Source organism: Trachinotus anak, unplaced genomic scaffold, assembly GCF_046630095.1.
Source record: "Trachinotus anak isolate AG129_WGS33_773 ecotype Australia unplaced genomic scaffold, CSIRO_AGI_Tana_v1 ptg000010l, whole genome shotgun sequence".
NCBI classification, from domain to species: domain Eukaryota; kingdom Metazoa; phylum Chordata; class Actinopteri; order Carangiformes; family Carangidae; genus Trachinotus; species Trachinotus anak.
Window position 1 is genome coordinate 14,603,227 of NW_027273861.1, and position 25,858 is coordinate 14,629,084.

The window sequence follows — 25,858 nt, forward strand, 5'->3', positions numbered from 1 at the left end:
TATGCCATGTAAAAAACTACATGTGATGACACTGGTGCAAAGCCAACAGTAATGCCTACATTTACAAAAAACCTCATGAAATACTGAAGGGGAAAAACTGGTGTAGATTGATTGTTTTAAGCCTTTGTATTCAAGGTCAAAAACTCTTTAAGGAATCTGCAGAAAACATTTTTTGTAATAATGAAGTGTTGTGCAGTCTTTTCAGAGCCCTATCTATTCCTAATCTATATAGGCAAACCAAAACTGACAACAGACAAGCCTTTTAGTTTTTCAAAAAGTTGCAGTATTTTAACTTGAATCCATTCACAATTTTAACGTTTTCACGAAGACAGTTGATACAAACAGACTTACGCAGCTCAGTAGCAGCGACACCACGGCAGCACCCTGCATGGCTTCTGGTAAAGACAACCTCCGGACTCCTCTGTCTGTCACGTTAGTGTCGTTAAGTCAAAGCTCCAGCCTGACTCACACACTCCTCCAGGGGCTGCCCTTGAAAAACACACACCCCTCCTTGGAGGACTGAGCTCAGCACTGGCTGACCACATGTTTGCCACCCAGAGAGATGACAACTCAACAGCCAGACATCCAGAGTCTCACACAAACACACATGTTGTGACAGGATGTCAACACAACCACACGCACACACATACACAGGTACACTGTACACACATCCCTCTGCTTGCTGTGTCATCACAGTGCCAGGAAGATCAGTGTCCACCACTTAATCATCAGTGAGTGGCTCACGCCTCAGAGTGTGAACATAGACAGACACTGTGGTGTGTTGTCTGCTGGACCTGGTGCTTTAAAGCAGGTGTCAGTCCTTTGCTTCCCATGTGGTCCGGAGTGTTACAGCAAATCCGGGCAGATGGACAGTGAAGGTGAGCAGCTGTCACTGATGGGATGAGCAATTTTACTGACCTCTCATTTTTTATTAGCAACCCTTTCATCACCATTTAATGCGCATGAAAGATCTAAATCTACAGATTAGTCAGATCAAAGGTTACAAGTACGATCCCTCTAAAAGGTTCACGTCTGCTCAAACGTTACAGCTAAGTGTACTCATACTGGATTTCTTACTTCCTTCAAAAGTTTTTCATAAATGCTTCATTGCTTTTTATTATATTGTCAATGAGATCAAAGATCAAAGATTAGATATCAAATATTTTAAGAGGTTAATCTCCTACTATAGTAGACGTCATTCTTAATAACTAATTAATCAAATAATGGCATCAAATGCGATTTATTTTTTTAAACTATATTTCATTATAAATGTTTTGCTTAATATGCCATTGAACTTCACATTGAGCCCACCCTCCTCCACCTCTGTTGTCCAGGGTCAGGAGGGGAGGACTGTGGCCCAGGTGAGGAATGTGGCATGAGGATCAGAAGAGCGAGGGGCTGCTGCCTAAGGAGAGTTGTGTTGGGTGAGGTTGGGGCTTACGGTAAAGGGTGTGTGGTGAGAACCTGAAGCTCCTCCCAGCAGGCCCTAATTGTTGGTTCCAAGCCGTGACGCCAGGGGGTGCTATCCTGTAGACAGCAGTCCAGGTACAACTTCAGTCTGGACAGAGACATGGACAAGGGGACACAGTCCATCCCACAGAGGAGCAGCCGGAAACCTGTCACACAGACCTGGGAGAATTTTACTGCCTCATATTGCTAGAAAATTACCGATGATCTGGTGTTTCAGATATTAATAATGTTTCTCCACCTTAAAGCAGCTATCTGTAGAATTTAAACATTGAAAACAACCAAAACTGCACCAATTTTTCTTTATACAGAAAAAAATATGTACAATGAGAATAAGTTGGTTGTAATAATGACACATAGTAACTTTAAAACCAGCTAAAGGACCCTAAAAGCCACCTAATATCAACCTACAGTGATTATATATTTCTAGTTGATACAACTTGAAGACGAAGGACATTTGATTTCCCTACAATCTTTTGTATCTTTGGAGACTCATTCTAAACATCTCTGTAATTCCTACTGGTCATGGCCAGTTGAAGAGGTTCAAGTGTTCAGTATTTCTTATAACCTTCAATAACAATGAATACATATATAACGACGAAAGTTGAAATTTGGAAAAAACATCCTTAACTATTATCTATTAAGATTAACACTCAAAAACTCATCTTATCTAAATCATTGGGACTGTGTGGGTATGGTTTAATCAGATTTGGTTGATAGGGGCTTCACAAAATAAATAAACAACACAACAACTATCAGGAAATTTTGTTTCAAATGATGTTGAATCCTGACTGACTTTTCCAGCTGCATCAGACCATTAGGAAAAGCATAAACACACCAGTACAGACAGGAATGCCTAAATGGAAATGACATTTGGCAGAAGATGTTGTGTTACTTTTGGACCCCATTACTATACTATACTGTATGTGTGTATGTGTTGTGTTTTCTCACTGGACAGTGAAGAACTGTGGCCCTACCTTCACCTGTCAACTTCTCTTTTGACCAACGTTGACCCAGACTCAGACATCAGCACACTCATCTGGAAACCTGTCATGTACACGTTAGCACATTCACAAATGAATGTACACATACAGAAGAGTCTCTCTCTCACACACACACACACACACACACACACACACACACAGACACACAAACACACTCATACATGTGTCACAAGGCCACACATTCATTTTTACTGAATCGTGCACTGGACAGTTGAGAGATGTGTATACAGGACAGTATAAATGTTCAACCCACAGTGGTGGTATCACAGAGAGACTGTCCTCACAGCCAGTCGCTTCACAAGTGAATGTAAACTGTATCACAAAGCTGACAGATTCAGACGGCATTAGTGTTCTGTGCGTGAACGTTCAAGGTCAAGTTTAACACCAAAGCCTTGAGCTAAATCCTTTTCAACCTACACATCCTGTAAAGTAAATCCACCCCAAATAAACAAGTTCACTGCAGTCACGTGTGACCTTGTCAAGTCTCCGAGAAAGAAAAATAATCTATTTCCTGCAAACATGCATTACAGTTTTTTATAAAACTGCTTTCACGTGCTTTCTAAACTAAGTCGCATTTTTTCATAACTCTACAAATAAATCCAACAATTGCACACACAAAATGCAAAATGCTGCAAAATGAAAAACGGCATTGAAAATATCATAAACACATCTCAAAATCAAGTATTTGCATTCAATACCAAACACTGTTTCCATTGGATACACCATGTACACACTGTTGCTCTAAATCTAAAGATCTTCTGTCTTCAACAGGCTTGTATCTACATCTACATACAATGTTCTAAAGTGACAGTACACTACAGTACTCTGCTGAGAGGGGCTGAAATGTACACAGTAAACACCAATGCAATGTTGAAACCTGGTTATAACAGTATACATTAATTTCCAAAATGTTATTGTTGTAACTGAAGTACAGTGTTGTACATGAAAGCAAAACCGTGTGGGAATTTGTACAAACCAATATAGATATATATAAAAACCATATTTACCGCAGCCTCCTCCTGTCCCTCAGTAAACATGTGATCTCATCCTCCATGATGTCTCTGCCTTTCCACTCTGTAGAAGATCACAGTAAAGACATGTGGGTGTGTGCAGTATAGTACGCATGTTTTTTTTGCAGTTGGCTATAGTGTAGTACAGTATGATAACCATCCATCCCCACAGTGTAGTGCAGTAAATGGGTGGCTACAGTAAGAACTACAAATGTTTATGTAAAGTAATACAGTAAAATATATTTTACAGTAATGCTGAAGTGGGCATTAGATATACCTGTTCTCACCTGTTCTCATTTCCAGTGGTTGAAACTATGGATGCCACTGTGAACTGACTCGCATTGGGTTGGACTTTCAGTCCAGCCTCTCTCATAGTTAAACCTGTAGACGGGTCTTCCTCCTTCTCTTCTTCATCCTTGTCCTCTCTGTCCTTCTGCTCATCCTCATCCCCTGCCCCTCACACTAAAGAGTTAAAGCTGGTATGTTCACTAATAATCAGACATTAGATACAGTGGATCAACAAATAGAAACAACCTCTCGTAATGAAGAGCAGGGCAGCATAAAACAAGCTGGATCAGATGATGTTCTCTCATTAGTATGATCAGCAAACCGGAAAGCTGTGGAGTAACTTTGGCTTTTAGACATCTTAATGTTCAACCTATGACCAGAACATCTTTAATCTGGAGAAAATCTCCAACATTTTCCTATATAAGCTGTCTGAGAGGGTTCTGATGGATGCCTCACACCTCACATTGATAAAGCAAAACAAGGTTAATGGTTTAATGTTTGAGCTAATCACCTGAAATGTGAAAAAGTCGAAAGAGTATAGTAGTAGTAGTAGTACAGTAGAAATGATTATTATCTATGTGTGGTTTGTGTTGCACATCAACGTAAGATAACAACTCTCCAAACACATTTATCACTCACTCAGGCCCAGTTTCCTGTCTGTTAGTCCAAATGCTGCCACGTGTATCACTGCTTTTAGACAGCTGCGAGAACTCACAAAATAAATTAGTCTTTGCAACATTTGTTTCCACACACAGCAATCAGAAATGGATCGAACTCCAAGGCAGCTTACCTTTTATGCCTGCGGAAGGCATGTTTCATGTTTCACAGCACTGAGAGTAAAGATGACCTCTGTGCCATGTCCTCAGCAAGAGCTGATGCTGGAAGAACACCTCGGCTGCTGTCACACATGGACCAGATGGTAGTTCCTAACTGGCATCTCTGTCTTCACACAAACACACTCAGCTTACGTTCTGATCTCTCAACAACAAACTAGATATCTCACCTATGTTTCTGTTCCACTTCCAGTCCAATGAATCTTTCACACTTGGCTATTTAGGGAAAATGTGAGCATACAGACAAAAACAAGCAAAAACACACGTTCCACACACGAGTCAGTCGGTTCACTAAGAAAATTCACAATATTATAAAATGTTGTGTGTATGAAGAATAAGCCTGTTTATTTATACACTCACAGATGCACATTCCTATCTGATTTAGTGTTGACTAGTTCTCAGCTCATAGCTTGTTCATTCTATTTTTTCTTTCTTTCAAGTTATCTTTCACGTATTTTGTGGGGCATTTTAACCTATGCTACTTAATTTTATTTTGAAAAGACAGAACAAACTCAGAAAACTCAGAACAAAACAGCCATGCTGTAAAAGCAGTAATATCATCCAATACAGAAGTGACAAGTGATCTCTCTTTAATGGTCCTTTGAACAGATATGTAAACACTTCTTTTGTTAAAGTCATAGACAGGCATCATAATTGAAATAAAATATAAACAGTGCAATAAATTAAACATGGATTTATTTTGTACAGTTTATACTACATATTTACCAGAAAGCTTCTCTATCTAGGAAATCCAGGCTTGATAGGGAACTCTTTGGGCGAGTGTCCCCAGGCACAGATTAGGCTGTTCTGTACAGATGGACATCAAGTTCAAGTCCTAGGCTGCACTGTATATGTTAAGCACTGTCCTATGAACTACGCTAACCTGTGTACTGTATGATTCGAGCCTTGTAGTCGACACACTTCAGAGGAGGTTTCCCTGCTAAAATACATCTTTTTCAGTCCAGAACTTTCTATTCAGGGCTGCAGCAGGTTGATGCGATCTGACGTGTGGATCCTCAGCCTGGACGTGTCCTGTGTTCACATTTCAGAAAACATGTCAAACTCAACATATTATAACAACACAACAGCACATGATATAAATATACATCTTATTCAGGGGCAACAATACATTCTTGAAAGTGTTCAAAGACACTGACAGTGAATGCTGGGAATGAGAAAGCATAAACATTTCTCTGCCTTATGTTTCATAATTACTTTTTTTTTGTGAAATAAATCTCATCAAACCTAATGGATATACTTAAATAAGAACAATCAGGCAGCTCTAAGACACATCTCTCACACATCTCCCATTATCATTATCACCATGAATCATGCATGTGGAAATTTACTACAACTGGAGCACAGAAAATACTCTAATGCTTGTTTCTACTGACCAAACCATGGACTTCAATGTGATGGAAACAATGTGGCAGTTCACAAAGACACAAACCATACTGTGCCTTTGATTCCTCTTTTGCAAAAGCATCCATGTGGTTAAAATCATTTGCATCACATGTATAAAATACACTTATTTCTCATCGTTTTCTTCATCGAACGAAGGAAGGCAACACATCCTGAAGACAACACATCCTCGGCTCTATGTACAGGAAGAAAATGGCTTTGGTCACCTCTCCAACACAACATCGACAGTGGCTATCCAGCACAGAACTGTGGAGGATGAATACCCATTTGGCTGTTTGTCATACAGATGGCTATACCTCAGGCCAAAGCCATTATAGTCCATGAATAGAGCGGGTGTGGACCACAGGGCCTACGTGAAATCTCCACTGGTTCGGTCCTTGTGACAGTCTTGTCATTCATATCATGCTGACTGATGTATAAGATTAAGAGACCCATCTAGTCCTCATGATTTTTTTCAATTGTTCATTTTAGGTCAAAGGTCTGAAGAATGTCTTAAGGTTTCAGAAGTTAATATATTACAAAATGGACGGTCCAGTATCCTGAGACAAAACATCTCTTATTCTGTAATCTGTTCAAGATCTTCAGCATCTTTTTCACACCACGGAGCCGACATAAACTATGTTGCAGATGAATGTACACTCTTACGGTTTTCAAATGAGGGCAGAAAAATAACTCGACTCCACTTTAAGGTCTGCAACTTGATTTCCTGTACTGACTACTCATTGATTAGTGACTGTATAATGCCCATGAACCATGTGGATATTGTTTTTGTAAACATGAACTGTTGGGAATGGCTGGTTGCCAGTGATAAACTGGCAAAATCTGGCTGAATCAACCCTTGATTCATTGCTACTCTTACAACTATGCACAATAAAGACTAACAGCAACCTTCTCAAATGACCTGAACATAAGAACCAAAAGCTAAAATACATTCATTGTATTACATTTTTACATGCTACCTCTATGTTCACCTTCACAAAATGCACTTCAGTTCACTTCATCAGTTTCTTGGATTCAAAGATAGAATTGGACACCTTGGATCGACGTCTCACCATGTTTTGTTCAAATAACAATCAAAACACTAACTTGTGTGGGAAGGCTTGGCAAGATGTGCCGCCTGCAGTGAGCTACTCGTGGTACCATCAGTCTCTGCTATTCGTTTGATTTGGCAAATTTTCTCTATTGAGAGCACGCACACATAAACACACACCCATGTTCACAGACACGGCCTCCCTCCAGCTACAACAGACACAAAAGCAAGGACGCGTTGCAGACAGACACCCAAGTATCCAGATAAATAGCAGCGGCATTCAGTCCCGCTTGTTATGCTACTGTTGCTGAGAATACAAGGTCTCAGAGTCACGGAGCTACAGCCTTGTGATGCCATGTAGAGCTGCTCTGAAGTGCCCAGTCTTTCTGTGCATCCTCTTCTCTTCCTCTTCCTCTCTGGTGTTTCAGCAGCGGTCGTCCTCGTCTGTGTCACTTAGCAGCTCGCTGGCTCCAGCTGGACTCGCCTGGCCCATGTGCTTCCGGAAATGCCCGTTAGGAACCTGCCAGGAGTGTCTGAGCTGAGGGGCGGAGCTTATGGCATTGGCCCGTCCCAGGCTGGTTGCCATGGCAGTCTCAAAGGTGAGGGTCTCTTGCTTCCCACCTGCCTCGCCACCGGCAAGGTCCTCGTGGAACGGGAGGTAGGGCTCTGAGATGTAGCGGTGAGGAGATGGGTGGCTCGGTCCTGAAACCTGTCCTCCGGATGACCCTTGGCCTGCAGTTAGGGGCCCGCCCTCCTTGTCAGCCCTCCATGATGACTCTGTGGAGCCACCAGGGCCGTCCTGAGGCTGGGTCTGTCCCTCAGAGGAGGTTGCTGGTGTGGGAGAGGTGTTGGCTGGGCAAACCAGAGGGGAATAGGAGATGTAAGGCCGCGGGCGAGAGGGTGTCTGGGGCAGCTGGCGTCGATTACGAGGAGTACTGGACTCTGAAGCTGAGTGGGCGGGGCTGTCTGATGTGTTCACCTGCAAATAATACAAGTAATGAATTCACTTCACATCAAAGGTCCAAATCATGTGATTTGATGGCAAGAATGTGAAATTTCACCTGTCTCTGTAAGGTTTGTGTGCGTCCTTCACTAGGTGAGCGGGACCTTCTCCTCTCACATGAAGGGTCCTGGCTTCGCTCCTCAGAGTTGCAGCGGGACACATCAGGGGACAGTAGGTGGCGCCGTTCCTTAGATCGCCCTCTCTCATGACTACTTGCTTCTCTGTGGTTGATTCTTGGGCCTAAGAGTGGTGTAGACTTAGTTAGCTCAAACAGTTTTTTTTTAAAGAGAATAAAATCATCCCTGTGAAATAAATAATTTAAAAATCCCACCATATGCAAATTATTCAGTTTAAAGGCTAAACCAGTATTTTTTTCACCACATAAATGACAGGTTCAATGATGGAATTGAGGGAAGTTGGAGGAATTACACTCCCAAGACTTATTTTGGCAATATCAGTTTAAACTGCCATGATAATAATTAGAAATGTATCAATTTGTCATAGATTTACCTCATCAAACCAGTATATTCTTCTATATTGTGCAATGCTCAACTTAAACACACGCTTGTTTAAGTTGGACACAACACTTGACAACATTTCTGCTTCATTTACTGAATGACTCACTTTCCATATCAAAACTTTCTATATCAAAATGGCTAGAGCCATCTGATTTCAGCTCATAATACTGTGTTGTTTGGTTGTTAGTTTAATATAAAATAAAATTCTAAATCCTGTGTGTAATGATGACTTTTCAAGGTTACTGCAGCTGAAATAGCTGAATTCAATATTAAAGTCACTTGCTTTCAAAAACAGCTGGATTCATACACAATAGCTTAAGGTTTGCAGAAGATACATGTATCTTGCACATTTTAATTCCTGTAACATTGCCCAGGCCCCACCAAACTCAAGTTTTTAGGGTAAAACCTTGCTATGAATATGAATCAGACTATAGGTGGTGTTACGATATGTGTTCGGTGACCTCTATAGCTCTTCTGTCGGGGTCTGTATGTGCCGTCAGGACTGATTCTCTCCAGAGAGTGTTGTTCCTGCCAGAGCCCATTCACACACTGATCTCCGATGGTGGAGAAGGAGCGCTTCATCAGCTTACTGTCTGCTGACATCCCGGGCTACATACATACAAAACAACCAGAAGAGAAATCACTTAAGCAACCAAGCATGACGCCTAATCTGCAAACACATGCTCTCACTTACTCACAGACACACACAGACACACATAAAGGGATGTGTGGATCTCATTATGTGCTGAGCAAACTCTTCAAACGGTGACTATAATGGCTGCAAACAAATAGCTTCAATCTAATGTAGTCAGTGAGCAAATACAAATACACATAAGGTAGCTCAAGTGAATTTTAACTGTTTATTGATTTTTAGGTACTTTCTAATGCAAGATTTGTTTAGCACTGAGTATAGGTATAAATATTGGTTTCAATAAAGGTTATTATTACCTGTGGATCAACAGCCAGTCTGGGCATGGAGGAGGCTCTGATAGATGCTGTCCGCTGAGGTGATTTAATAACTACTGGATCCTGCCTGGCCTGCTGCATCACTTGGTTATACTCCACTACGTCTTGCACCTACACAAAAACAGAGGGAGGAGGGGCTGAGTGGGGTTGAGTTCACATTTCATACCAAGACTGGGAAATCAAACTGGCGATACCACAGATACAAATCTACTGCAAAAAAGCAAATACTTTTATCAATAAACACAAAATAAATACCAACCAACCACATCATCCTGCTACTTCATTGCATGACTAGCTGCTGAACGGTATGCAATCAACTTTAGTTTGACAACATACTATGAAAAGAAGAGACCATTTCCATCACTTGACAATTTTTTCTTTTACCAGTGTGTGTAAATGGTGGTGGTGGTGATGATGCGGGTGGTGGTAGGGGGGGTAAGGTGAACGGTAGTCATCGTCACCCTCCTCCTCTTTCTCCTCTCTGGAGCAAGACAGTGGCTGCAGGAACATCTCTTGGGGAGAGATGGGGCTGAGTGCCACAAAACCTCCTCTGGTGCTGAAAGGCACACACAAAGACTCGCAAAGGCTGCAATGTACACCTACATAAATTTGTCAATATTGTTGTAGATGATGGGAATACAAGGCAAATGAAAGATATCCAACAACAAAACAACAAGCTTTTTGTAAAATTTGAATATTTACAGAGCAGATCCAGCACTATGTCTGAGGAATGACAGAGATTTGGCATTGCATAGGATTTCTTGAGGCAGAGAGGAGGCGTCCATACGCTGGAACATAGGAGCATGTTTCTGTGGGGAGAGAAAGACACAGGGGAAAACAATAACTTAAAAAAGCCACAAATAACACAGAACAATGCTCTCAAAATATTATTGAAAGAATCTAATAGTAGATAGCTGTGTTTTACAGTATATATATATATATATATATATATATATATATATATACAGTAGCTTTGGATGAATATGACAGTTGAAAAGATGTTGTTTCAATTTGTTAATGAGAACAATACTTAAAAACCTTAATTTACACTGCACTTCCAAAATGAAAATAAATTGAGCAAAAATAACAATACAAGATACCTGTTCCTCAAGTTGCTGTTTTAGCTTCTTAGCTTTGCTCTGCTTGTAGTAGTCCATGATCATCATGGCAGCATAGATCTTCCCTATGGTCATGTCACTGGCTGAGAAGGAGAAAGAAGAAACAATCAAACCATAGATATGACCCTTCAAACGCATTAATATGAAATACCATTTTTCTAATACGATAGCAAACGTTCGTTTCACTTTTTTTGAAACATGAATTATTGTACTGTTAAGTTGCAGTATAGTGCTGAAGTTACCTTTGTGAATGGGAACCAGCAGGTCCAGCGTCTTCTGAGAGAGGTGAGGCCAGATGACACTGATCTCCTTCTGCAGGTCAAGGTCCATTTGATTTCTATCCTCGTCCCCTGGAAACACACACCCCAACACAGAGAGACAAAAAAGTCAAACACATACAAATTTTGAGTGTAAATTAAGTTTAATTTTACATCATAGTAAATGTGTCTGCAACATTTTGATATTCTGTCTAACCTCTGGCTATCTTGATCTCCAGAGCAGTGCGGATGAGGGCCATGAGGGTGGAGGTGAAGTGGACGGACATGTCATCGTCCACAGGCATGTTCATCAGTACCAGTCTCTGATGGCGGCAGAGAAAGCATCAAAGTCAGTCACAACCAAGGACAACAACAACAATCCATGATAAAGCTAAACAAACTGCAATAGTACCAAGCCCAGAAAGACTGTGGTGGCTCATAATATGTTTTAGATGCATTACATCATGAACACGACAATCTAATCTTTTGCAAATTAGAATTTTTACAGATTTTACAATTGATCAAGGCCTGACACTGGTAGGAAAGTCACTGTTATTAAATTTTAAACAAAATTTTGTTTCAGAGGAAATTGCCCGACTACAACTTTACAAATCCGTTTGCCCACTGATTAATCTCTAATGGAGATAATAAAGTAATTAAATCATGATTTCAAAGCAACTAGCTTGAAAAAAAATTATGAGCAACCATGGCCTTTCTCGGCATTAGTACAAATTTAACAAGTAAGAGCATTTTCCTTTTAAACCACAATTTCATACAGTTCAGTTTGCAAACTGAAACTTGTTTAACTTAAATTAAACTACACCAGCAGATAGAGAAGAACAGGAGGACAGGCATGAAATTATTTTCCATGTTTTGGTTTTAGACACAAGATAATTTATATAATAACATATTTTGTGATCTCAAAAAAAAAAAAGAAAAAGAAAAAAAAAAAAGCTAACAAAATGGGATTTACGCATGTCCTCTCCTGTCCTCCTGTAAACAGAGGCCTGTACAGAATCTGGTGTTTTTTAAAATTTTATAAAAGAGGATAAAGTCACACCTTCTCACACATTTTCTTACTGCGTGGGGTTCATCTGCGATGGAGCATGCTTGCAGGTTCACAGACTCACTCAGACACACAGTCAAACAGCACATACACTTTAACATACAATACATAAAACACACAGATGTAACACTGGGCTGTAGCGGGAGGCACATGCAGGCAGGAATATGTAAGAAACAGAGAAGTATGAACGACATGAGAACATCTGACAGCAGACTTCACAAGATTTAGCATGTAGATGTTTAACAACTTTCTCTTTAAAGTCTTTTTTGGTGCTTTAGAAAAATGAACTCCACCAAGACTCTTTCTCTGCCAAGATGCAAAGCGAAACAGGCAAATCATTACTGTAGTGCTCTGTGTCTGCCAATGAAAAATACTGGAACTGAAAGCTGTTTCAACAAGCGATACTGCATCATATAATCAACAGAAAAAATGCTTTGCCTTTCCAACATATGACACACAAAATAAGCTTATCCTCATTGATTAACATATGAAGGCAGTGCCTATTATTCCCCAGTGTTTAATCTACCTTATATGCCACCTTGGAGGGGCATTTCTTGCCCAGGCCTAGAGGTGGTGACATGTTGGTCAACATCTCATACATGTCTGTGTAATGGATACGACCACTGGGGGCGCCAGGTAGCCATGAAGATGGGGATGAGAAAGAGAAATAAAGAGGGAGGGAGAAGAGGGGGAGGGAAGGAAGGAGGGGAGAGGGATGATGTTGGAGGTGGAGGAGAAATTGAATAACGGCGGAAGCGTTCCCAAGGGATAGAGGAGGGAAAAAAGCACAGGTGGGGGTGGGGGGTAAAAAGGAGAGGAACAAGAATGGAGGAGATACAAGAGAAAGGATTATTCCGAGGCAGCACACGGGAGGAGAGAGTAAGGTAGGAGAAATAAAACAGGTTCTATTCTTTCTATGCTGCCAACAGGGCATAGAAATCTGGGAAAGGAGAAAACCTCAGACAGGATGAGCAAAGGAACGACAGCCTCACTGGATCTGGTGATAATATCAAATACTTACATCGCGAGTGTTGTATGTGTGCAGGAGAGTCCTAAAACATCTTTAAACCAGATCCATAAGGTAGAAAGAGACCGGCTTCCCTCAAAGTCCTCCACAATTGCATCAAAAACAAGTTTAATCATTCAACAAAAGTGCTTTGATGAAATAAATATTTTTTTACTCATAAGCTTGGGTGAATGAGGGACAACCTGTGCCTTAGTACCCTGAGACTGGAGCGTCATCATCCTTTGACCTGAGTAACACACCCTTTAAGGTCAAGCAGGGTGGTGACAGCTGGTGGAGGGAAGGAAGGGGGTGACTAGGAAGAAGTCAGGTAGGATCCCACAAGAAAGAGGCAGAGAGGGTGGGGGTGGGGGGTGGGGGTTTGTTGACATTGGGGAACCAAACCTTGCATGCCACCCTGTGGGGGCAGTTCTTCCCAAAGCCCAGGGGAGGTGAGATAGTGCGTACAACTTTGTACATCTCCTTATAGTGGATCCTACCACTGGAAAGAACATACATGTCTTTAGTTGTGTGTCATTTCAGCCTTGTTGTCCATAAGAAGGGTGAAATGATCTAAATGGAGTCCATCTTCTTGTGTAAGCATGACAAAATATCAGCAGCAGTCTGAACAACACTACATCAAACTTTTTTTCAACCTGTGGTGGACACACACAAAATGACATTGTTAGAAAACGTTCTAGTTCTGTTTGTCAGGAGCTGTTGTCATTTATCTCTGTTGCAGCTTGTTTAGATGATAGAGAGACACGCCAAAATTGCTTTTTACAGCCAATATTAGACACAGTGTGTGTTTGTTCTACCAATCAGTCTGAATCAAGAGACAGAAAGATGATGAATTCATTTGCATTTCAGAGCTTTTCAAAGTTGATGAATACTCCTATTTAAACTAAATCAGTGGATCAGTTATTTATAACTATTCAGAGGTAATGCAATATGTTGGTGCCTGACAGAGATACATATTTTATTCTCTCCATTACACAGTAGCTGCAACTGTACCTTACAGTGATACTGTCTACTGGCTTAGTGAGCATGAGGTACTGTAGTGCCTGAACCATGTGGATCACAAGTGTCTATATGCTCTTTCAGTCACCTTCGTGAGTAAAGCGGCAACAGTTTTGTCCAGGTTTCATGATAATAGGTTCTAGGTGATTGGTTTAGTCAAGTTCAGTGATGTTGAAGTGTACAGCAATGGAGGACGACCCAAAATATCAAGCTAGAGCACTGTAGTTGCTTTCATCCATGTGGACATGTTTATGTATTGAACTGTCCAACTACAAATGTTTTATCACATTGCTGTAAGTATGTAGTATATGTATCATATTTCAACTTGACACTACCATTTGATGTCAATAAAAAGGGGACATCAGTGCATATACAGGGTGTAGCATAAAGACGAAGAAACACTGACCACGCGGCACGATCATACTCCCCCCAGATCCGAACAAACTCATCCAGGTGGTGGGGACCCAGGATGGATGAGTCTCTCGTCAGATACTCAAAGTTATCCATGATCACAGCCACAAACAGATTCAGCATCTGGATTGACAACAAACAGCAGAGTACGGAGAAGCCTTGATATTTCCTTAAATAAAGGTGGAAGGTGCTCAAAATATAAAGAATGACTGCTCTTTACAGGAAAAATAACGAGATCATGAATGTACAAAATATGTCATACTGTATAGAAAGTGCAGTTTAGCCTCTTGACAGATGTGTTAAATGCCCAGTGAAAACATTAATGTGCTTACACACAAATTATCCTTGTTGCATCTTTGAGGTATTATTCACAGTTTCTTTTTCTTACCAGGAAGGAACTGAAGAAGATGAAGGAGACAAAGTAGAAATAGGCGAAGTCAGAGCCACAGCCCCCCTCTGGGTCGGATGCAAGAGAAGGGTCGGTCTCACACTGCTGCCCCCCCAGACATGACAACATGATCTCCTGCCACGACTCCCCTGTGGCACTCCTGGACACATTACACAACACGAGGAGAAGCAGCTGGTTAGGAATCGAGTCGTCCAGCTCGCTGTTTATTCACAGTTAAGTCTGCCAACTTTTAGATGCACATATTTACAGCTCATACTGTACACGGTAGTTTCATTTCTTTTAATGTCAGTGGTGATGTTTTACACAATTGCTTTTTCATTTTTGCCTTATTGCAAATGTAATGCATCTAGCAAGTTAATCCGCCATGTGTGAATTCACATTTTTCAGTGCATATTGAAGGGGTACAGTTTCCATCCATTTCCATCACGTTTAAATGTACAGATTTTCAGATTTACAGATATTCATTCAATTGTTTTACCCTTTCTGCTTTTTACTCACCAGATGTAAAACACTAAAAGGGTCTGCAAAGCTATTTGCTAAGAAGGTAAGTAGTCCACTGCAGCATCTATCACCTCTTGACACTCAATAGCCCCTTGGGTATTTACAGAGCCAAGTCCTAAATATATAACCTGGCAACATCATTCAGACAACGTTAAAGAAATGTGTTATTTAGTGAACCAAGTATATCAAATCAACAGGAGTTTGGGTCTCAGTTTAACACAAAAACACTAACAGTACAAAATGTGTTGAGTTTCAGATTGGATCTTGGCTCCCAAGTCTGTGTCTATCTTGACAAAGTCTACAGATGCCAAGGTGTCCTACCTGAAAAGCAGCATCAGAGCACCAGAGAAGGTCTTGAAGTTGTTGTGCTGGTTAATGTGAGTCTCCTCATTCAGCTTTATGTTCCCAAACACCTGATGCACACATATATACATACATATGCAAAAAACATCCATAACATAAACACTGTCACCATCAAAGACTGAATTTCACCATGAAACAAACATACTTATGGTGCTGAGGGACGCTAGATTAAAAAATGGTCAACGTAGCATGTTAAACACCGTCTCAACAGAGAGACAGAGACTGATCAAGAGCCCGTCTTTCCTGCCTCTGACCTGCATGCCAATGATGGCGTAGATGAAGAAGAGCATGGCGATGAGCAGGCAGACGTAGGGCAGGGCCTTGAAGGACTGCACGAAGGTCCACAGAAGAATCCGGATGGTGTAACCTTGTCTCAGTAGTTTGATCAGACGAGCAGCTCGGAACAGTTTCAGGAAACTCATGTTGAATGTATCAACAAACTGACAAAAGAACAGGAATACAGTATTCATGTCTACATAAATACTTAAAATTGTGGGGACAACTGTGCAGGGAAGAGGACTGATTATGAATTTTTTTTTTTGTCAGTCTGCAAGGTACATTCTCTCTCTTTTAGTGCTTGAGTCTGTTGATCGTTAATCATGTTTTTCTTATTACCTGCAGGTCTACCACGATCTCAGTGATGCTGCCCAAGACAGTGATGAAGTCAAAAATGTTCCATGTGTCTCGAAAATAGTTCTGTATAAAAACAGGAAAGACACTTTGAGTCATTTCTGAATAGGATCTTGAATTCACATTCAGGCTGCATGTTGCCCTTTTGTCTCACCAGAAAACCAAAGGCCATGATCTTGAGGACACACTCAACAGAGAAGAGAACAGTGAAAGCCGTGTTCAGGTGCTTCAGTACAGCCTCATATGTCGGCGGGGCAGAGTAATACTGAAAGCAGAAAGAAAAGGTGGCAGAGGTTAAACTTTAAGAAATCTCTGTTATGAGTAAAATAAAAAAGTGGAATATTCCCTAACCAGTTCACTGCAGCTCAACCTCATGATACCAGTCTGATATCAGTGTGATCTTCAGCCCTGCACCCAGCAGATCTACAGGTTGATGGAAGATTCCTCCAGACCCATAAATAGTGCCTCAGTCTCTGCACCTCTCATCTGTCGCACTATAAAAGGAGTCATTCCTCTGGGGGCAGCAGCCACAGTTAATGAGGTCATGCTAAATAGCAGCCCCTGGACATTATAGATCAATATTTAATACAAGCTGAGTCACCTCGCGTCTGTCTATCTGACTGTCTGTCTGTCTGTCTGAACGACCAGAGCAGCCCAAGAAAAGGTTCAGTTCAGGAAATAAATAGTGGTGAGAGAGGGGTGGAAAAATAACTAAAACATCAGCAGATCCAAATGCAAACATCACAGTGGGTTGAGGTGGTGCTGTGGTTCTCAAAAGGACACATCCGTTTCTACACAACCAAGCTTCTAGTCAGGAGTCACACATCTGGGCTTATTTTAAAACCAAAGTGTTAACAGTCACAAGTTCATAACAGAATATGTTGCTGAGAAGCAATGCAAGGTGCATTTTTCCTGTTAGCAAACAAGAATATGTGGAAAATGACGTTATTGTTAGGAGTGAGAGCAGAGAGAGAAAATGAGATGTGGACAATCAGCTGCTGTGCTCTCACTTATCACGCTTCTAATGTTCTGGTCTTACTAGAGTTGAATCATTTTTGTCTTTGATTTCTTTTTGTCATTACTTCACTTTCCTCACCTTCATCATCAGTACAATGGTGTTGAGAGCAATCATGGCCAGGACGGTGTATTCAAATGAGGGTGACACCACAAAATGCCATAGGCGGTACTGGAACGTGTGGCGGTTCTGCGGCATGTAACGGGTCAGGGGCTTGGCACTGATGGCAAAGTCTATGCACGCCCTCTGAAATACAGAAGACAAGTGAAAGAGGAATGCAAGGGGTATGAAACAGTAAAAAACAGCAGGCAGGCAACTGTCCTTGGTTTCTTTTAATAACAACCTTCTTTGTTTTTGCTTATTTTCTGTTCTACAGAAGAAACAGGTGTTTTCATCCATCGTCACTCACCTCATTCTTCTCCAGGCTGCACTCCTCCATCATCTTATCCCCCTGTTCCTGGAAAGTGATGATGATGAGAGCCACAAAGATGTTGACGAAGAAGAAAGGAAAGACAACAAAGTAGATGACATAGAAGATGGACATTTCCATCCTGTTGCCGTGGCTTGGCCCTCTGTCCTCCTCGGTCACATCTACTGAGTGCTGAAGGACCCTGAAACAACAAAAAAAAAAAATTACAATGGTTGTTAGTTGGCAGAAAGTATTTGTTCACTAAGTTGGGCTCAAATGCCAAGTTATTTGGAAGAAGATATCATTTTAATTTATTTCCATAGCAGCAGTTAATTAACGAGGGTTGGACCAGCACAAACCCACATGAACTGTCAGTAGAATATTGGTGTAACCTTATTGTGAGATAATGAATGGCAAAATCTTTGTTAAATGAATCAAATCTATTCTATCTATAAATTTCCTTCATCAAATGTCAGATTTGACCATTTCCAAAGAACAGGCCAGATGTTAAAAGGTTATAATGCTCATAAAAACTAATGAGCCCTCTAAGAATGGAAAATGATAGTGGTTGAATTTCCTCATCCAGCATGAGAGTTAGCACTGATTCCACACTCACTGAGGCCATCCTTCTCCAGTGGAAACAGTGAACAGGGTGAGCAGAGCCCAGATGACGTTGTCGTAGTGAAACTCATGCCTCTTCCAGTCTCTTCTCTTCACCTCTTTCTTGTCTTTCCCGTAGTCAATGTAGTAACCCCTGCACCAGCAGGCAACAGAGATGCATCAGAAAATAAAGGCATAGTAACAAGTGTGGAATATAAGGTTTATAACATTTCTTAAAGGGATTATTAACTCTAGTGTCAGGTTTTAGGAGGACATGGGACCACAGTTGAAACAATTAACCCAAAAAGGAATAAATGGATTGACTGATGGAAGAAGGAAGGAGATAAGCAGAGGAAGAAGAAGAAAGGAGAAGGGAGAATGAGTAAGACGGAAATGAATGAAGAACCAAATGAAGGAAGTTATTGTATTCATAAAGATCAGAAGTAAAGCAATAAATAATTAAGAAGAATGAATAGAAGAAGAAGAATAAAAAAAGAGACAAACATAAAAATGCAGAAAGATGGATGTAAATAAGAAAGAGGCAATAAAGGAAGAAAGAAAGTAGGAAGGAAGAACTGAAAGAAGTTAATGAGTATTACTGGCAGTCCTTCTCTGTGTCCTTTGAACTGTCAGTGCAGTAGAAAAACTTCCCCTTGAAGAGCTGCACAGCGATGACGGCAAAGATGAACATAAAAAGTTTGTAGACAATCAGGATGTTGAAGACGTTCTTCAGAGACGTCACCACACAGTCAAAAACCGCCTGAAAGAGAAAGACACATGAGGATAAAAAAACAAAGGTGCAAGGGTTCAGATACTGCAGAGATAAACAAGAAGGGAAAGTCAAAGCACATATTTCATTTTCACTATGTTCTCTGCATGCAGCGTGTAATTGTCGAGATTTAGTCGTATCTATTATTTTTATGTACTATTTAATTTTAACAACATTATGGAATCGAGTTTTGCGTCGTTTGAATGCTTGTGAGATGTTTTGTGCATTTTCAGACATTATTATGCTTATGCATGAGGGTTTTTTTCGTTTTTGTGATTCATTCTCTCCTCTCCTCTCCTCTCCTCTCCTCTCCTCCCTGTTTTCAACAGACTACATGTGAGGCTTGGGGATCCCAGCCGTGACAACATGTCTTCATGCCCCGATGATCATAGTTTGTCATCTCATGCTTTATAACCTCATCTGTCTGCTTCTCCTGTCTCTGCTCTCAGGTCTGCAAATTACAGTTACGAGGAATGAAGGGGAAAGTATCTTTAAGCCATTGTGTGTCAGTGTGTGTAAACACTGAGATGAGAACAACCACTAATACGTAAAGGTGTAAATATCTGTAAGCCTGCTTGTTCGATAACACTGCAGTCTTGACAAAATACATTATTAGAAAAGAAAGGAAAGGATGAAAATACTGATTTGGGTGCAATACAAAGACAAATATATAAATATGCAATACACCCAACATCTATGGCCATTGGTATTTTTGGTATTTTTGGTTAATATGTAGAGAGTGGTGTTAAAATCTCCTTTAACCTAAACTTCCCAGACAGCATATTGGACATCTGTTTTATATTGATCACTTGGTCTAGTTTTTAAAAATCTTTTCATTAAGTAGCTCATAGCGACAGATATTGTCAGAAATATACAGATAACACAAATATGGAAGCACAACCAAGATAATGAAAACAGAACAATTCCAACCTTGAGTTTAGGAAGTCTCTTGATGGTCTTCAGCGGTCTGAGGACACGCAACACTCTCAGAGATTTGATGGTTTTAATGTCTCGTCCTTTGTTATTTCTGTAAAGCAAATCAGAGACATTAAGCATCACACACAGCAGCACAGTAAGTACCACATTTAAAGACATTGTCCACCTTATTCATCCATCTTTACAGTAACTTTAATCTGACAGATTCTAATTAAGTTACAGTCTGAATTTTTTACACGTTTAAAGATGCTAATGTCTCTAAAAGAGGCAGGATTTTACCCCATCACATTGCTGCTGGCCATTCCCACAGGGGCACCATCCACAGACGAAGGAAAAACAGGAGAGAGGGACATGTATATCAACAGTTATAAACAAAATGGAAGAGATGAAGACCCTGTGCGCCAAACACATCAGATGACACACTCATTTACAGCGTGAAAGCCAAACTACAGTTGATTTATAGACACTTTGATGTTTAGACATGATAAGTGAATGTGAGTAGTTAAAATAAACATGTAACTGACGTGAGGGCGAAGGCCACCAGTGCTCCCACCACGACGATGAAGTCTAGGATGTTCCACAGGTCTCTGAAGTAGGAGCCATCATGGAGGAGCAGACCCTGGTCAATCATCTGATGACAAAACAAGGGTGTGAGAAAATCTCCTGTAGTTTCCAGGCATGGAGCCACACTCAAATCTTTTTAGGTGTTTATGTTTCAGTGTTGGGACATTATAGAGTCATTGCTTCAAACAAGACTGTTTATTACTCTGGAATAACATGGTGATTACAAACCTGGGGATCGAGACCCCCACAGAGAGTTTCAAGATAAGTCAGAGTGGTCACAAGATGATTTACGAATAGTACGATGGTTATTTTTCCAGTCTTTTTTTCTTGTAAATTACTAGCTACTTTTACTTCTTCAGAACAATTTTTTTAAAAACTAAAAACGAATTATTCAAATAAAACAACAAAAAAAAATATATCACTCTTTAGAGGAACTGTTAGACATATAGCATTCAACTAGGGATGAAGGCTTGCAAGTAGACACAACTTTATTTATGAGGTGACAAGTCAAAACATTTGGGAACTACTAGTTTCAACATGTGTGAAAATTATGTCAAACAACAAAGTTTGTTTTTGATCCATTGTTGGCCAAATAAGCCTGATCTTCATGGTTCTTTAAATGTGGTAAAGAAGCAAACAGGAATGCACAAGTTCAGTTTCTGTGGCTCCATATTTTGGAGCTCAAAAAAAGGTATGTTTACATGTCTTACCACAATTTCTTGAAATTAGTCACCACACAGTGACACATCATTATTATGCCATTTTTACACAGTGACTCACCTTTATAATCATTTCAAATGTGAAGACTCCCGTAAACACATAATCAAAATAACGCAGAACCTGCAACAGAATAAGATGTGGATATAAAACAAAAGATAGAAATTAGTTCCTCATTAAAAGAAGAAAGAAATCATTCTGCTTGTTGATTTCTTTTAAATTAAATCTAATTTTACTTCAGACTCTTACCTTGTCGTTTACTAAGGAACAGTCCCCCCAAATGATGGTAATACAACACAAGATAATTACCCTCATTCCTCCCATAAACAGGCTCAGTGTGCCTCAGACTTCATTTGCCTCACTCATCAGCAATTTAATTGCCTCCCATCAAGTCACATTGGTGGCCCTTTGCAAAACAATTTAAGGAATGTTCTTTTTTAAATGTTTTCTTTTTTTCTTTATGGTTATTTTGCTGCTTAGCATAGATGAAGGGAGCTATGAGACCCACGGCACAGATAAAGACTGATTGAAATCATGTCTCAGGAGTCAACAGAGTGATACAGGCGATGGTGAAATAGCAGAAATATTCTGACTTCTATTAAGTTATTAATGTTACAGCTGTGTCAGACAGATGATTTACTAAATAGATGATTGGGAAAACAAACCTTATTCCAGTCAGAGGAGGTAGCGACTGGGTCCTCAGCAGCTAGCGCTATACTACTAGCGGCTATTACCAGCAGGATGGACATTTCAAAGTACCTGAGGTTCACCACATAGTGACACGCGCGACGCACCCTGAGGGAGAGCAGATGGCAGAGTGAAGATGTGACCCAGAGGTCAGGTACCATGTGCTGTAAGAGTAAGACTGTGCAGGCATAAGCTGGCTGAAAGTTAGTGGCAGCAGGAGCAAACAACGTGGATGTTGCAACAAATCTTAACTAAAAAGTTTGAACTCTGAAGATGTTGAAAATGTTCTAGTGGTGGCAATTTATTCCCAGTACATGTGAGGTTTGAAATGCTCTCTGATCACAACAATATTATGGAGAAATACGAATAAGGACTCAACGCTGTCGCAAGGATTCCTGGGAAAAGTCTGCTCCAATAGCAGAAGTAGTAAAAAAAAAAAGTTTCCTGTGAGAAGCATGAGTGATGGTGACTTACGGGTTGTCAGGTTTGAAGATGAACATGCTGTTTGGAGTCACGGTGTTGACAGGATTCGTCTCCTCTGCCTCCTCCTTCTCTGATTTACAGGTTTCAGGGTCTTTACTATTGACTAGGGAAAGTCAGGAGACGGACAAGTCCTATCATACATTTCCCATTAGGACAGTTGGAGAGGATGGTGCACAGAAGATGGTTCTAATCCAGAAAATATCCAGCGAGGATTGACTGAGTCTAGCAGTGGTGAGCCGAATCAGTGAGCTGTGGGGACTGGTTGAGATGGTGACGTGACTCACCACCTCTCAAAATGCCTGAACTCTGGAGGCTACAATTTAAACTACATGTAACAGACATAAAAATGAATATGACTCTGCAAATGAATGGGTTATTTCTCATCACAGATTCATAAAGAACCAGAATTTGACATTTCCATAACAGTGGTTGTTCTTTTTCCAGTTTGAGAATCAAACTAACGGCTCAGCAACTGGTGCGTTCATCCAATGAGATGTGGGAAGAGCTCACACTGATGAGCACTTGTGGATCATCTATACCACTTTCTTGAAATGAAACCTTTCCCAAGTAAGTGTAAAAGAGTAAAGGTAGTAATGTCATGAGTCATGAAAAACCAAATACATTAACAAAGCACTTGTTAATGTTACCAGATACAGTATGAAAAAAACCACATCTAATTGGTACCTGAAAACAGCAACAATTGCACCAATACCTGTTATCGTAGAGAGCTCCAGACATGACTGAACACTGGGCACCTCGATGATCACACTGGAGCAGAGCTGCGCTTTGTTCTGGTCCTGCTCTGTCTCCTTCTCCTCTGTCTCGCCCTCTGGGATGGCAGGCGGAGAAGCATCTGATTGCTGAAGAAGCTCTTCTTGCTTCTGAGAACACTGGTCACCAGTGTGGCTGTGGTTGTCTGGTGGGTTTGTGTCCCCTCCTTCACTCTGGTCGCCCTGTCTGTAGATGCAGAGAGAAACACATTACTGCACAGACAAGGCAGGCAGTGATTTACCTACAGAACGGTTGGTGCTGTCGGGTGGGGGATTCATAGGGCCCACATTTCTTGTGGAGAAGCCACAACAAAGTAGCTTCACAGCAGCAATACTGAGCTTAAACATCCAGCCAAATGGTGCAAGGGGAGGTGGTGATATGAGTGTGCATTAAAGACAACCACCTTTTGTAGGATTCAATATGCATAATTCACAGCACAGGTGAATCTGGTTTGTGACCATATAACTGCAACATCCCCAGGTTCGAGTCTGGCTGGAGATGATGTTAAATTTGTTAAATGTCACCACCCCTTTTCCCTTTTTTCCTGTCACCTCTCATCTAATGTTTTCATATCATAAAAGCCTGGAAAAATGAAGGATGCAAAATGTGATGTCTGTATTTTGTTACATAACGTCTGCAGGTCATGGCCAAGACACTGAAAATCACTGGCATTACACATAGACATTTGACATCCTGGGATTAATCTGACCCAGGACCTTTGCTACATCTCATCCCCTGTCTTCTCCAAGTCATTTCTGCCTCTCTTGGCTTTACGTTGATGTTTATGTTCAACATACATACATGTCTAATAAAAAACAAGCTGGATGAGCAGCTGTCTTATCTCACCTGCCCTCCTCAGGTTTGGACACCTCCTCCTCTGTTTTGGTCTCCATTTCTGTCTCCTCTACTTTCCCTGGGTTTCTCTTCCTCTCTCTGCTGACCGAGCGACTTGCCAAATGGCTTCCATTCCCAGGGGATGACCCCTGACTTCTGGCCCCGCTCTGATGGTCACAGTGATGTAACGCCCTCCTGTCCCTGATCCTGCCAAGACCTCCCATCTCAGGAGTCAGTGTGTCAATGTTATCTGGTGGTCTGAACTTCTTCACTGCCCTGTGTTGGCGATCACCATTCAATCTGGGGCTTCGACGCTCGCTGATGGTGTTGTGACTCTGATTAACACCCAGTTTTCTACTCTCAGAGACGGGCTCTGATTCGGGAGGCTCTGGTATGGTCATAGACACAGAGGCATCAGGCAGAGGAACAATAGTGGGATCCAGTGACTCTGGCACTGACATTGGAGGTTCAGGTATATCACCAGAGAGGGCAGCGGCCAGAGGTATATTCATAGATCCTGAAGCCTGGTTCTTGGTGGGGGAGGCTAAGGGGTCTGCCAGGCGCTTCAAACTCCCAGATGGTGTGTGTTGCATGGCCTTGCGGTGCAGCGACAGTGGACGTCCATGCTGGGCCTGGGCTGAAGCAGGAGGCCCGTCCTTCTCCTCACTGGGGCTGCTGAACAGGATCTCTCGGCTGGACATCTGGCGGTGTCTCCGCAGCTGGCTGGTCCTCTGCTCCCACACGGACATGGTCATCCTTTTTCTTCTCTCTCTCCTGGACATGAAAGAGTTAGAGGGGTTGAGTGGTGGGGGTGGACGGCCCTCCCTGATGCTGCCCTGTGCCTCCTCCAGGGAGCAGGAGTAGGTAGGCCGGCTGCGGTGGATGGCTCTTTTCCTGTACAGGTAGGGCCGCCTCCTACGGCTTCCCCTGAGAAGAGAGGGACAATACAAAATGTCAATATATACAGGCAGACAACTTATACATGTATATATATATATATATATATATATATACATATATACAACTGATTTTGATAAGATTTCAGTTATTTTCTTTTTAGCTTGTATTGTTATTCGTTGATCTGAGTTTGAAATGATTTTCTTTCCAAGTTGTGTATTCACCAAAAGGCAAATTTGATTCAAAGCAGTTTTCGAAAATGCACTATTGGACTCTCAAGGTTCCCTTCTTCTTTAATGCAACAAATAGAAATCAAAACATTTGTACAAAAAAATGTATATCACAGTACAATGCAAATGCTTTACTCTGCTGTTTGAGCACCTGGTTAACAATTAAGAGCTGTTTCATTTCAACATGAAGCAATTTACTGGGTCAATGACAATGTTGGGTGATAAATTAAGCAAGCCAGGAATTGTTGTGTGACTTTAATAACAAAAAGCGTAAGATGCAGAATGAAATCAGTGGAGTAGATATAAAGAAATGTGGAATCAAATAAAGTTGGAGAGTTTGGAGGAACAGGACAGAGCATGAACACGAAACTACACAGGATGAGTCTAGAACATTTACCCATTAAAGAAAATCAAGCAGGTGTTAGTAAGAGATTCAGAAAGCTGAACAGACAGTGTTACTTACTGGAGCGTGGACTCTTGTGTGGTCCGTGTTATCAATGAGCGATTGGTTGAAAACAAGACATTAGTGCTTTTGTGAGCAGAGACAAAACAGGCCAGGAGACACACAGCAAATGATCCTCAAGGATCATAAAGTGGCCTTTCACACAAAGACCAACATCTACATAG

At 41.1% G+C, this 25,858-nt stretch overlaps 1 protein-coding gene across 1 annotated transcript in view; it reads right to left on the reverse strand.

Annotated features, from left to right (window-relative positions):
• Nucleotides 1-5,175: 5,175 nt before the first annotated feature.
• LOC139627124 (voltage-dependent R-type calcium channel subunit alpha-1E) overlaps nt 5,176-25,858 on the reverse strand; it is a 93,943-nt gene continuing 73,260 nt past the window's right edge. Inside the window, exons 22-49 of the mRNA XM_071487808.1 lie at nt 24,117-25,031; nt 23,212-23,456; nt 22,491-22,602; nt 21,995-22,124; nt 21,393-21,452; nt 20,573-20,679; nt 20,328-20,339; nt 20,043-20,139; nt 18,943-19,103; nt 18,360-18,497; nt 17,744-17,945; nt 17,416-17,580; nt 16,474-16,584; nt 16,305-16,385; nt 15,944-16,129; nt 15,648-15,739; nt 14,805-14,964; nt 14,412-14,539; nt 12,509-12,605; nt 11,134-11,239; nt 10,902-11,009; nt 10,642-10,742; nt 10,244-10,350; nt 9,926-10,097; nt 9,524-9,652; nt 9,037-9,184; nt 8,116-8,297; nt 5,176-8,033 (exon numbers count right to left, since the gene is read on the reverse strand). Coding sequence (XP_071343909.1) covers nt 7,479-8,033; nt 8,116-8,297; nt 9,037-9,184; nt 9,524-9,652; nt 9,926-10,097; nt 10,244-10,350; nt 10,642-10,742; nt 10,902-11,009; nt 11,134-11,239; nt 12,509-12,605; nt 14,412-14,539; nt 14,805-14,964; nt 15,648-15,739; nt 15,944-16,129; nt 16,305-16,385; nt 16,474-16,584; nt 17,416-17,580; nt 17,744-17,945; nt 18,360-18,497; nt 18,943-19,103; nt 20,043-20,139; nt 20,328-20,339; nt 20,573-20,679; nt 21,393-21,452; nt 21,995-22,124; nt 22,491-22,602; nt 23,212-23,456; nt 24,117-25,031 — 4,807 coding nt within the window. The 3' untranslated portion in view covers nt 5,176-7,478. The remainder of the gene's footprint in view (nt 8,034-8,115; nt 8,298-9,036; nt 9,185-9,523; nt 9,653-9,925; nt 10,098-10,243; nt 10,351-10,641; nt 10,743-10,901; nt 11,010-11,133; nt 11,240-12,508; nt 12,606-14,411; nt 14,540-14,804; nt 14,965-15,647; nt 15,740-15,943; nt 16,130-16,304; nt 16,386-16,473; nt 16,585-17,415; nt 17,581-17,743; nt 17,946-18,359; nt 18,498-18,942; nt 19,104-20,042; nt 20,140-20,327; nt 20,340-20,572; nt 20,680-21,392; nt 21,453-21,994; nt 22,125-22,490; nt 22,603-23,211; nt 23,457-24,116; nt 25,032-25,858) is intronic.